The following is a 13521-nucleotide window of genomic DNA, read 5'->3' on the forward strand; positions in this document are numbered from 1 at the left end:
CAGGTTTATTATTTATATTTATCCTTGCAAACGTATCGCAGAATATATTTAAATAGTATTTTTGCATCGATTTAGAATTAAATTCCGCTGATATCAAATTTGACCTATACGTAGATCACATTGACCCGATTTTTGTAACGTGGGACAAATGCAAAAAAAAACATTTGGATTCAAATATCAAATGCCATTTTACGCATATTATGTACGCAGGTATGCACCGTACACGGGTCTACCTCGACTCACCTACGCAGTTGTAACTCTTCGGGAAAAATTAAAGACGTAAGCTTTTAAAAAACATTTGGACATACTAAAACATAACTTGTAAAAGGAGACGTATAAAAATTGGAAAATTGTTTTCAGGCGTTGCCTAGTAGGTGAATTGGTTCAGCCGCATGAATCTCACACTCATGGTAAAAGTTTCAGCTCTTTAACTTCACAAAAGTCAACAGATGGAAGAGTTGAGGAAACGTGGAAATTTAAACATGGGCAGAATGGTGAATGTTACACAGTGCGTAATGTGGCCATTAAAACCAGCCAATGACAAGTCATAAGCCCTGTAAATGCCTAGACTTCTATATTCCTTTCTCAATAATATTTTCCCTCTCTGTGCGAAAAAAAATCGATGGAAATATGATTTATTAGGTTATTTCATAATTTTTCTTATTGTTTATCGCTTTTTCATTTCTATGATTTATAAAAAACAAAAAAAAGTTGTTAATATCGAAATTGTTTTATTGTTATTATTATAATAAATAATCACAAAGTGCGTGCTTCAAATATGAAAATAAATAGTTCGGCTTCAAATATGAAAATAAATAGTTCGAAAAGGAAAATATATTTCAAGGGGTAGTATGGAAGTATGGGTTAAATTCAGCATCAATTTGCAAATATTTAGGTAGATAAAACAATTAACCGCTTTAAATCGAAATAATCGATTGCACGAAAAATCAGTTTCGAATAACTTAAAAAATATATTAATATTTATTTAATATCCGAAATATTATGTTAGGTACGGGGTATGGAGTTGGGGAAAAAAGAGAAAAAACGGGCTAAATTAAATCGAAATGCGATCTCTAGTCTCTACATCATAGGTAAAAGACAATATCTAGAATTATCAAGATTAGTTGAGACATTAAATTAATCAGATTTTAGTCGTATATTTATTTTCCTCTCACTTTCGTGACGTTTTTATATTTTATATTAAAGTTGTTTAATTTAATATAATCTCTTTCTTTTTTAAGCGATTTCAAGATGGCAAGTTGTGTTTTTAACAGAACAAATACTGAAACACCGTAAAAAATATTCTCTGCTAGTAATTTAAATAGTTTTGTTTCTCAAAACACAACCTTAAAAATTACTTCTGTGGATTCCTCTGTGACCTCGTATTTAAGAAAAGGGTTCTTTATTTGTAAAGTTAAGGGCAAAAATCTTTTTGAATTTTTTCGTCAACAAAAATAAGCCACTCAGGAAAATGACTCAAATTTTGTTTACTTATTTACAACAGGGATGAAGAACATTTTAGAATATGGAAGTCTAGACATTTACTATTTCATTTATTTAGGGCTTATGACCTGTCATTGGCTGGTTTAAGTGGCTACTTTACACACTGTGTAACATTCACCATTTTGCCAATGTTTGAACAGTATGTGTTTAACAGATATAACGTTTAACAATTCCAAACTATTATTATTATTTTAGTGTTCATAATACATTCTAATTCAGGGTATACTAATACAGGAAATATTGGAAGGGAAAATAATTATATTGTGTCCTTGAATACATAATTTTTTAGTCTTATTTCATATATTACTCTTTGAAAATGTTAGTCGGCGAAAGGACAAAGCACTGATTCACACGTGTCGTCAAAATCCACACGGCACAGTAAAATTAGCGTGAATTGACATTTATTATATTATTTTTTATTCAGCGGCTTTCGGGTAAAAATTCTACACAAAGTAATCGAATGCAGATTAATGGGTCAAATAGTGTATAAGTTAGTGCGTTTACCTGCCATTTAAAAAAAGGAATAACCCGCTAAGCCTTTATTTTGAGGCTTGTCAGCAGGTGGGATAGATGGGATATGGAAGGAGGTAATAAAATATACACCACAACACCCAGACCAATTGTTTCAGTTTCACAGTTGGCCGTCTAACCAACTGCGCCACGGTGCCTGTCAAATAAATGAAAAAAAAATCATTATTATAGAACAAATATCAATCTACTCAATGTTATTTTATCAAGCCGTGTGGATTATTAGCATGGTGTGAAATGGGCCAAAGGATTGACTTCAAACTAAGTTGTCGGTATGTAGACAGACGTGACGGTATTTTTGGCACAAAAAACATTCAAGTTGGGCGCACATTACCATAATATTATAATATATGCTCCAAGAAGACATACTTGATTCGATTTTATTATTAGATAATTCGATAGGGCACAGATACTTATTATGTTACTAATTAAAGCATAACCACATATAAACCTGATTTGAGGCATAAAATTAAATTATGGAAGCAAATTGTTCCGGGTAAGTGTAGTAATTACGGGATAGTTTTGTTCATCTAGGACCGAAAATAATATATATACATCTGTTAACGGTTAAAATTAAATATGAAAAAACAAATAACGTCAGAACTGTCCTCATCCGCAAAAAAGGCAGCTTTTCGACAAAAATCACAAAATGAGTTAAATATGAGGTAATGTTATACAAGAAAATTTCAAACCATTTGATATAAAGCAAAAAGCTGTAATATAATATTTTTTAAAGTAATAACACAGTATCTAGAGGTTCACAAGCAAATACACAGCCTAGATATGAGACAAACTGGTTTTATATTTAGAAACAATTGACATACTGTGTTATTACTAATGATTATTTACAGTTTTTTTTTTAATTTGCATAAAGTTGATAAATGCTCAAAAGTTTCATATCTCAAAATACGACATTTGCAAAAAGCTGCCTTTTTGCTTATGAGGGCAATTCTGCCCTATTTCTCTAACTAACCTATTCAGGTTGGTTACATAAAATATTTTTTTAATGCCCTCAGCGCGCTTTAACATTTTGTAAAAAATAATAAACAAGTGGGTTATATTTGTAAACTACAAAGTGATATAGGTACTATACAAAATATACAAATACAAAAGGAAAAAAAACATATAAATTAAACCTAAAAGCAATAATGGTTCTGTAACACAAAATGCCTAAATGATTCAATAAAATATTTTACTGAAAATCATTCAGCTCATACTTTATTTGACAAAAATCTAATTATTTTTTTAAATTTCAATTTTATACACCGCAATCTTACTTTAATTTAACTGTACTGTTTTCATTGTCCCTTTCACTGTGAGTTAGGCAAATCATATAAAGGGCGTATGTCGGGTATTGTCATTCTTCCTCATAATTAAATTCCAATTACACAAACGGTGGAAAAATCTCTTCGAATTCACTTGTAAATTCGGTAACAAAAAAATTATTTCGTTAAAGCGGTTTATATAAATTTAATAACGTCAATTTTGATAATTGTGTATGATATTTTTTTCAAATTATTTATCAATTTATCAATTTATTCCATTTATTATTTATCAATTCAATCTAGTCACAGTGAAAGGATTGTTAGTACGACATCTGACCATTTTATTATAACATAAGCTTAATCCGGCAATGCTTTGCTATTGCTAGATTTGAGTACATACTCGTGTATATATTTATTGAACACAATCGAAAGTTTAATAATCAATCATTGTATTTAGTTAAAATTAGATATGTACATCTTCTTCTTCTTCTTCTTCTTCTTCAGCCTTGTTCTCTCCACTGCTGGATAAAGGCCGCTTCCAAACGTCTCCATTCCTTATATGTACATGTACATGATTATTTTTGTGTTTCGGATTACATAAATTATGAGGATATGCGGTGACAGTGAATTTTGATAAATAAATATTTGAATATTGTTTTTCTGTCACTATCTTGCAGATGCCTCCCAAATACTGTGCAAAAAAGACAACTGCACGTCTGACCTTTTATGCACTACTAAAACCGACGTTTCGTTCGTTGACCCGTTTTCCGCACCTCAAAACTAAACCAATATTGTTTTTTTTTTTTCGTTCCTTTTTATGTTTTAAAAAACAGTTATTATATTTGTTTACCGTTCGCCCGAAGACAGCAGATAAAACTGGGCGTTTTTATGGGTTTTTGGATGGTTCTTGTTCCCATAATAAACTATTAAAAAAAAAAAAACAATAAGGACACGCCAATGGTAAAAAATCAATGCTATAGTGCCATAATCCAGAGAGAAAATACCGGAATACGTCTGTATAAAGAAAAGTGAGACTGCGTTTCCTCTTAAGTTAAAACATTACTAGGTATACTTACAAAACATTGCTTCATAATGCTTTTACGTTACCATAGAAACAGGTTCGGTTTTCTTAAATAAAACCATTGACCTATTAATACACATAATGCGCCTTAAACCCTCTAAATTTATGACACTCAACTCATGCCCATGCCCAAACGATCAGTTATGTCCAACGCGTATTTAGTCGTTCTATAACCGTCAGCCGGGTTTTGACGTGAGCTTGACATTCAATTCGAAACCAAAATACCTGATTGTGTCTTAAAAGCATGTAAAACCCGTACGGATAAAAGTAAAAAAGATGATGCAACTTTTCATTTGTTAATGGGTGCCTTACTACCTAGGTATTTGTTTATGATTGAATTCCATAACTTAAAATAATAAACATTCAAATTTAGAATTGTTTTCGTAAATGTCAAAATCTACTATTTTACCAACAGGGGCGCTCTTTTTGTAGGAATGCAATTTTCAAAAATGTATTAAATGTCAGTCAATATTATTTTATCATTAGATAAATCATTTAAAAGGAATAAATGGGTAGAAATTATGAGGAATTCAAGGAAATAATAATGTGATTGGGATCCATTAAAAGCAAATGTTGTTTATAAACATTCAAAAACAAACTTTTTATACACAAAAAAAAACATCTTTCCATTTTTTATATGCATTCTCGTCAAATGCTGGTGAACCTGGTGAACGGTGAGTGAAACATTTACGCTCCCAACTTTTTTCTACTTTTTTCAATATGTTACTAACATATTGAAGATTTTAAAAGCTATAAATATGCCCATGGCAAAGTTCATAATTTTGCTGAAAACCGCACGTAAATCAGTCTAGTCTATCGAGGACACCCATACGAACACTGCCTTTGATAAATATAGAAATAGATAGATACAAGAATTATATAGGAAACACTACTTCCCTTTGATGGAAAGGACAGTACGAAAATACAAGTTGATTGTATTTAGAAATTAAAATAATAAGATGTTACCAGTATGTGGCTGCACCGACGACCATAGCCACCCTGGGTCCGGTGAGGCTGATGACGGAAGGAGCCAGCCAGTTGAAGACGGCCAGGGAGGCATATATGATGGCCAGAGAAATGTAGCCATCTCCCTTGAAGCTCGGGTCATCCGCTGTTATGCTGTCTAATATGGTTTTCTAAAACAACGGGTTTAAAAAAAAAAAAAGTTTTTACATATAATTAAGAGAGTTTATATTATGTTACACAAATATATCAAAAGATACACAATAGAAAAAACAAATCAATATATCCATACTATGCGGAAGTGTGTTTGTCCGTTTGTGTTTCTTTCACGTCGCGGCGGAGGGACCGATCACCGTAATTTTTGTATAGGGATAGACGAAGAGCTGACAAGTGTCACACGTTGCTTTTCGTCCCGAAAAATAATCTCACTCCCTCGGGAAATTCTTTGTGGAAAAACGATTGCTACGTCGCCATAGACCAGTGGTCGGCAAACCGCGGCTCGCGAGCCACGTGTGGCTCTTTAGCCACTAGAGTGCGGCTCACACAGCGCAAACTTCTAATACTCTTGCTACTTGGATTATTGAGGATATTGCAAATGCTGTCATTAAATGCACGGAGAAGCATCATATTGAACTAGATTTATTTAAAAGTATGACCGAAGTGAGAAAGGTTTTGTTTCTATTTTTCAGGCAACAATCAATCATGAGACACTTGTTTAAATTATATGGATTTGGTGATCAAGATTGTAAATACAATGAGGAAGCTCAGAGTCTTTATTTATTTTTTATTTGTTAATATACTAAAGTAAGCCAAAAAAATCTATATTTTTTTCATACCGAATACGGTAATACGAATGATAATAATCAGCGTTATGATCTTTTAAAGTTTTGTATTTCTGAAATAACTCCGCGTGTGACGTCAGAGGTTGTTCTCTGTTAGTTCTTCCCATTGGTTCGTTTACGGTAAGCCACCGGATATCCTTCACAGCTGTCACATCATCGGTTGGTTCATATGAACCAGTGACGTCAATCAAAGAAGTGCGTTTTTATTAAAATATTTTATATTATTTTTTTCGTAGATTTTCAAGAAACTTTGCGATACATTTGAATGCTCTAATTTTTACCTCGCGCAAGAAGACATTTTTTGTATCCAATTTTCCATGGGGCTGAAGTTCCTCATTTCTCTGAAGCACTTTATCGTCAATTTAATGAATTTTTACTTGAAATAGAGAGTAAATCGCTGCATTATACGGTATGTTGGCTTTCAAGACGGAAAAGTTTAATACGAAAAGAAATTTGGCTCTCAGAAGAAATTTTAATTGTTGTACCGCTGATCTTTGGCTCTTTTGACTTATGAGTTGGCCGACCACTGCCATAGACTAACAGACCGTCGTATTTTTTTCATAGCGATAGTTGGAGAACCAGCAATCGATCAGGTTACATATTGTCCCGAAAAATATATATAATTTCATCGGGATTTTTTTTATAGCTAAACAACAAAACTAATTAATTAACTCATTTCTCCCTTAAACCACGCGAGCGAAGCCGCGGGTAAACTCTAGTTTTTAATATTTTAAGCATTCACTTTATCATCAGTAATTCATAGGGCACTGCATTGGAATATAAAATGTAGCGTATTTCGATCATTAGTTACGTGAAGGTAAGGTGATCGGTCTTACCCTTCGGGCGCTAGTCAAGGATATACTCGTTTAATATAATATAGCAAGGAAAAACGATTTGATTTTTTCACGTTGACCACCGGGAATCGAACCTGGAACCTCAAACATGGTTAACGAACGCACTAGCCAGTACACTACGAGATGGACTAATCTCCACTCGATTTCCTTTTTCAGGATTTTCATGCGAGAGTAGCAACTGAGTCCAGAACACTTGTCCAGAATTCTGGTTCTATTTCACACAGAACTTAATTATTCTTTATTTTGCCATTTTTAAAATACCCAGGTTTAAAAACATACAGATCTCGAGGCACCGTGGCGCAGTTGGTTAGACGGCCGACTGCGAAACTGGCGTCGTGGATTCGATTCCCGTCAGTTGCAAGATAAAAATCAAAGTTAGATTTAGTCCCATGGACTTGGGACTAATGTCTCAAATAATGTGTAATAAACTACACGTATGTAAATAAATAACAAAAACAAAACAATTGAGGATCGTTTTTTCAAAACTCGACATAAACTTAAAACGTAATTTTTCAGGAGAGAGTTTTTGGTCATTCGCGTCACATCATACCTGCACATTGTATATTGAGGTATTCTTGTATTCATTTCATTAGTGATTTAAATCGATGTAGTGAAAAAGCCATAAAAACGAAGAAGAAGAAAAAATCGATTGTAAAATAACGGGGCAGGTCGAGTTATTTTGTTACTTTTCCCGAAAAGTCAATAACCTCTTGTATATAGATTTCACGCATAGGTGAATTATCCAACACCGACTAGGTAGGTATTGGAATTAGACCACCCGCTAAAGGTACAAATTGTCATTTTCGTAGGTACCTTTCTGACAATATGATGTAGGTACACACACTTATAATTTATTTAGTTTTTGTCCATTTTTAATACAATGTGTATGTAATCAATACCAATGTTATTGTGTTATAAATATTTCCTTCAAACATTATTTTTATTTTTTTATTTACGGACTTATGCAGTCCATTCAGCAATGGCAAACACATTTCCCTATAATACATACAGGTACAATTGAAATAAAATACAACTAAAGAAAATTGAAGCTAGGGTAATAAATTAAATAGTAATTACTACCTCAAGATAAGATCTGGTCTATCTTAGTGATTGTATAAATCTAGAAAGACTTACACCAAAAAAAATCCAGATCTTGTCTCCGGTTTACGATGCGACACAATCCGGGACATAGGTGCATGCATGCCATAGTTTGTGCTGTGTTGATCAAGGAACAGCACATTATTATTTCAATTACAAATGTTCGCTGATATTTTACAATCGGAGTTCTAATTTAGTGCCCTGTGCGCCATTATATGCGGATAAGGGATCGATAGCGATCACAAGTATAGTTATTTATCGAAATATGACATACATATACATTATGTGAGGGTATTATTTGCAAACATGGCTCGTACCAATATACATAATTGCATCGGGACGAGCCGTGTTTGCAAATAATACCCTCATTTGAACCAACTAGAATCTAGGCAAGATCATTTAGAGTGAAAACAACTGTGTGTTTCAGTTTCAAATTTCAGTTTATGAAGCTAATTACAAGCGCAAAAGAACTCAAAACTTTAAAATGATCAATCGGCGCGAGCAGACGTCGACAATGCGCATTGGCGTCTACTTTATTTAATAGAAGAAAAATTGTTTAAATAATCTAATTTATTTATTTAATTGCCGAGATAATGCGAAATAAATTAACGACCTTTTTCGCCACTGTACTAAGAAATTTAGTCTGACAGCGTGCTCGTTTGAACTATGAATGAATGGAGGCAAGGGCGACTACAATGTAATAATTACGTAATTTTGGAGTTGAATGCAACAAGAAGCAAGAACTGTTATGGCGTGTCCGGAGGCGAGAGAAAGTATTGTTATAATATCAACTTGTCTCGGAGTATCGGTCGAGTAACAAATGGGATATCTTTACAACCAACAAGACATTGAAACAGGAATGCCGTCTTTAGAGTTGAACCTGTCTTTTTCTTATTTTATTACTTCTACATAAATACAGGTAACGCCATTAGAACTGGACAGCCGTGAAAAATGTTATTCGTAGTGGATGAATTTAAAAATTAACCCTTAACAGAACGGTGTTGCCAAACTATAACATATTGTGTAACATCCTTTTCAAATTGGGTAGGTACTAGAGTACCTATCTCCAAATTCAAATTTGACAAGCGTTACGCCACATCACATCATAGTTGTAATACGGTCCAAAGCCATTTACGGTATTATTTTGACTCTAACATAATGTATTATTTGTAGCCGTGAGATGTAGTGGAAAAATGTGGATGCTGTGTGAACAGTAGACAATACCTACTTTTTCAGACAGTAATCAAACAACTTTAGAGAAATTATCAATGGCTGACGAAATCGTCGACTTGGGTGTCTAAACTGCTGAGAATTATCTCATGACATTAGTCATAAAGCCGCCAGGTTCACGCGAAAGTTGCGAATCTGCAAAAAGTCAAGAAGAGCCAAAAAAACACTTTCTTTTCATTTTTTCAAATAGGTTTATTATGCCAATATTGAAATTGATAAATCACAATTTAAATACTCAAATACGCGTTTTTACGTGGTGCGGTTCATTAAACAAAAATTGGATGGTGCTTTATCACATTTAGTTTAGTCGGTGTCATGCATAGAATTATGAATAGCGTCTTGTTTATCCTGCAATTTTTCAAATTTTGAGTTACTGCATTAGTTACCTACCTACATAAATCACATGTTTATCACAATCTGCATTTTCAGAAGAAAAAAAACACAAACTCGCATTTATCTGGTGTCGTTGTGTTTGAGTACTTATTTTCATAACCTATTGAATGAAAAACATATTTTCCATAAGTTTTATTACTAATCAATATTTTTTGTCCTTTAATGACTAGGAGGAAAAAATTATTTGATATTTTACTTATGTTTTTTATAACCTTTCCAATTCATTTATCTCAATTTTTTTCTTGTACAAATTGTTTATTGATCAATTTTGTTTAAGTTCAAACTGTTCCCTATTATGATTTGTAATAATTGTGTCATTGGAATAATTATGTTTAAATTAATTCTTTATTTTTTTTAAATAAATTTATCTTACATTTTTAGGTTTATGTCAAATATTTTAACGTCATTTTTACTTCCGGCGTTTAGTTTTTAATTTTAATAGTTATAATTTATCATTAATATAAGATTATGTTTGTTATTATTTTCATTATTTTGTTGTAATTTTTCTAGTTTTTGAGTTTTATCTTCCTTCTAATTTTACTGTAAGTTTCTCCTTTCTGTTAAATAGGCACCAGGTTTTGGTGGGTTTTTAGTTACGTTAGTGCCTATTTCAATTTATGTTGAATTTTTTGTTGGTTTGGATATGTGTTTATTATTACAATTGATATTTTGATGTTATTCTTGTACTTATATTTTTGTTGTCTTTTGTTTGTATCTATATTGTTATTCCTTTCTGTTTATGTTTTTCTTGTGTTTATAAATGTAACTTGTTTTTGGCCGATGTTATCAAGTTTTGGTAGTAGGCCCTAATAAAGGAAAAAAAAATTCTCCTTATTTTTAAACATCTTCATTTTAATTTGCCGTGATGGAACTTGGTCAAGGCAGCAAAGCACTATTTATTATTAGCACGAAATAACCTAGGTGTTTCAAATAAATGAACATTAGTACTATCTAAAAAGTATAAAAACAATAAGTGCCTACGTATATAAATCATCATCATCACTGTACCTCTTTTGCACCTAATGATGCATAGGGCACTATATTGGTACACCAATCGCAGCGTATCTGAATATTTTCGTTACATGAAGGTAAGATGATCAGTCTTACGCTTCCGGTACTAGTCTGGGGACTATAAAATATTATTTTATTAACACCCTTTTAAATCAATATTTCATATCAACCATGTCGGAATTCGAACCCGAGATCTCTTGCACGGTAGGTAAACGCACTGACCATTGCGCCACGAGGCCGACGTATATAAATAATAAGTATAAAAACAATCGCTAAATAATTTACGTCGGTAGTGAATCAAACGCAAGTCACTTAAAAGAAGTTATACATGCATAATTACATAGTTATACCAAAATAACCTCAGAGTAATAATGCGTGAACCTATAGAGAAGCCCTAGATGTTTCATAGAACGCAAGCGATGTTGGTTTGTTGGTTAGCAACCAATTGGTGGCCATTTTCTTTTGTTTGTAAATAACTTGGATATTTACGTTATACTAAATAAAAATCGACTACGGTGAATTGCAGTATGTTTGGTTGCAGCAGTAGGAGCGTCAAAGGTGTTAAAGGAGTCAGTTTTCACAGGTAATTGATTTAGAATGTTTTCCCAAGATTTACATTGATTTTTGACATTTATTGTCCCGACACTTGTATTATGTTGCTTAAAAACTTTCCTTATATCAACATATTTACTTCAGATACTATTTTCTCTCAATTTGGGAGATAAATTTTTGAATTAAAGTATGTTTACTGTTGATTATGACAGTTGATTACGGGCAATATGTCGGGGCCACACTAGGCATCCATATAAAGTTCGAGTTTTTATCGAGTAGAGGTCGATTCAAATTTTGTTCGAAAATAGCAATGTGAACCTTGAAATCGCATCTAAAATGACGTGTCCTAATTTCAGGCCGCTACGACTCGCCGTTTCGGAGATGTGACGGACAAACAAACAAACTCAACACAGGACTTGGGTTCGTCAAAGGAGTTGGGATTTATGTATCAATAAATGTAACATAAGTATATTGTGAATAAAATAAATAAAAAAATGAACACACACGTGTATTTTCAGTTATATAAAATAAATATAGGCGAATTATAGAAAAATAAATTGGAAACCCTGCAATAATAAATACACAGTTACATATTTACAATGCAAATTAATATTAATTTGGCAATTCTCGACCTGAGTACGGCCCATTGTTTTGCTGCGAACTGTAGCTAACTTAATACCTAATAATCATAGAATGATTTTCCTAGGTTTGGGCTCCTCTATAGCTTGGTGCATTATTACTCTGAGAACTTCATATAACGCATATTCATAGTAGGTACCCACCTCTGCCTACTTTCAGACTAGTTTTTATTGAATGGTGAATAAAAATAATCGCGCACATGCTAGATAATATTGTATATTCATGCTATTTTATATTATGTACGAGTGTCGCAATTTGATCAAAACGAAATACTAAAATAAATAAACATAATCAATGATGGTACGAAGCTATGGTTCGGGGGTGTGGTGTGGAGCGAACGAACGACGAAAAAAAACATTTTATCGTACAAATCTTATATGTAGAACCGAAAAATAAATCCTTGATCCAGTGCAATAAATACATAATATTTGAGACAGTATCAAATAATTTCACATTAATTAAAGATTTATTGTCAGGCAACTTGCATGTTTTTTATCGATGAAATGTTATAGCCTATTGAAAACCTACATTACGGCATTAAAAAAATTGTAATTTGATAGATAAATCAGCTAGGTAGTTACTTTATAGATAAAAATGCATGGCAAAAATGAAAGTTTGCAATGCTCACCTACCTACATAACATCTCGTGTTAATTAAATCAATGCAAACGTTAGTAGTTTTATCCCAAGTAAGAGAAAATAATTCAACGCGTCGTCATATAACCACTTTATTAAACATGTGAACTAATAAAATTATAATAATAAACCACAACACAACAAAGTGAAATGTCATTTTGACATTTGCACACACGTGCAGAAAAGCGACGGCTACTAAAAACACCGAAATGTCAAAATTCATTTTGACAGATGGAAATAATTTGACGTACCTCGATATTTCCCATGGTCTGGAAAGCCGTGAAAACAAACATAAACCCGAAGCCGAGCATGATAACATTTAAAAACCTTTTTTCTATAGGCATTTTTATTTTATTTTTTAAGCACTACTAACAACCGGAATACAGACGACCGCCTCGAACAGCGGCAAAACGAATAACTGAAATAATAACAACCGCGCTAGTATTTCACTGTGACTATCTTGGAATGCGGAGGCAGGTCCACGGCGAGTCTATTGAATATTGTGTAGTGTGAAGTGTGAAGGACCTGAACTGGTCCGAACTCGATAGACGAGGCCGGACAATACTTATTTGGTTCACAATACCTACAGCGACCTACAGTTTAATCGCCGATAAATGGTTTGGATAAATGGAGCAGGACCGGATCAGGGTGGTGGAATAATTAGCATCACAAATACAAAAAATGCTGAAAACACATGCTAATTGTAATAAATGTGAAATATCACGTGATCTGGCGTTTATTAACTAAGTTTAAAGTAAGCTGGTTATTACAATTGTAACTAACTAAAATTAATCATTAGTAAAAATCACTCATTTATATTTATTGTTTTTAGAAAAACATTTCACTTTCTTTTAGATATCTACTACATAAATATATTTTTTTATCATATTACTTACCATCATAAAGATTTTCAATGTGAATGTTGAT

General features: G+C 32.7%; 1 protein-coding gene across 1 annotated transcript in view; it reads right to left on the reverse strand.

The window, feature by feature from the left end:
• The window catches only part of LOC148283149 (UNC93-like protein MFSD11), a 33199-nt gene extending 20008 nt beyond the window's left edge, over positions 1-13191 (reverse strand). Inside the window, exons 1-2 of the mRNA XM_088223974.1 lie at positions 12846-13191; positions 5344-5513 (exon numbers count right to left, since the gene is read on the reverse strand). Coding sequence (XP_088080100.1) covers positions 5344-5513; positions 12846-12938 — 263 coding nt within the window. The 5' untranslated portion in view covers positions 12939-13191. The remainder of the gene's footprint in view (positions 1-5343; positions 5514-12845) is intronic.
• Between the last annotated feature and the right edge of the window lie 330 nt (positions 13192-13521).

This window comes from Micrasema longulum, unplaced genomic scaffold (assembly GCF_059751315.1).
Source record: "Micrasema longulum isolate JH-2025_06_02 unplaced genomic scaffold, ASM5975131v1 h1tg000260l, whole genome shotgun sequence".
Classification (NCBI taxonomy): Eukaryota; Metazoa; Arthropoda; class Insecta; order Trichoptera; family Brachycentridae; genus Micrasema; species Micrasema longulum.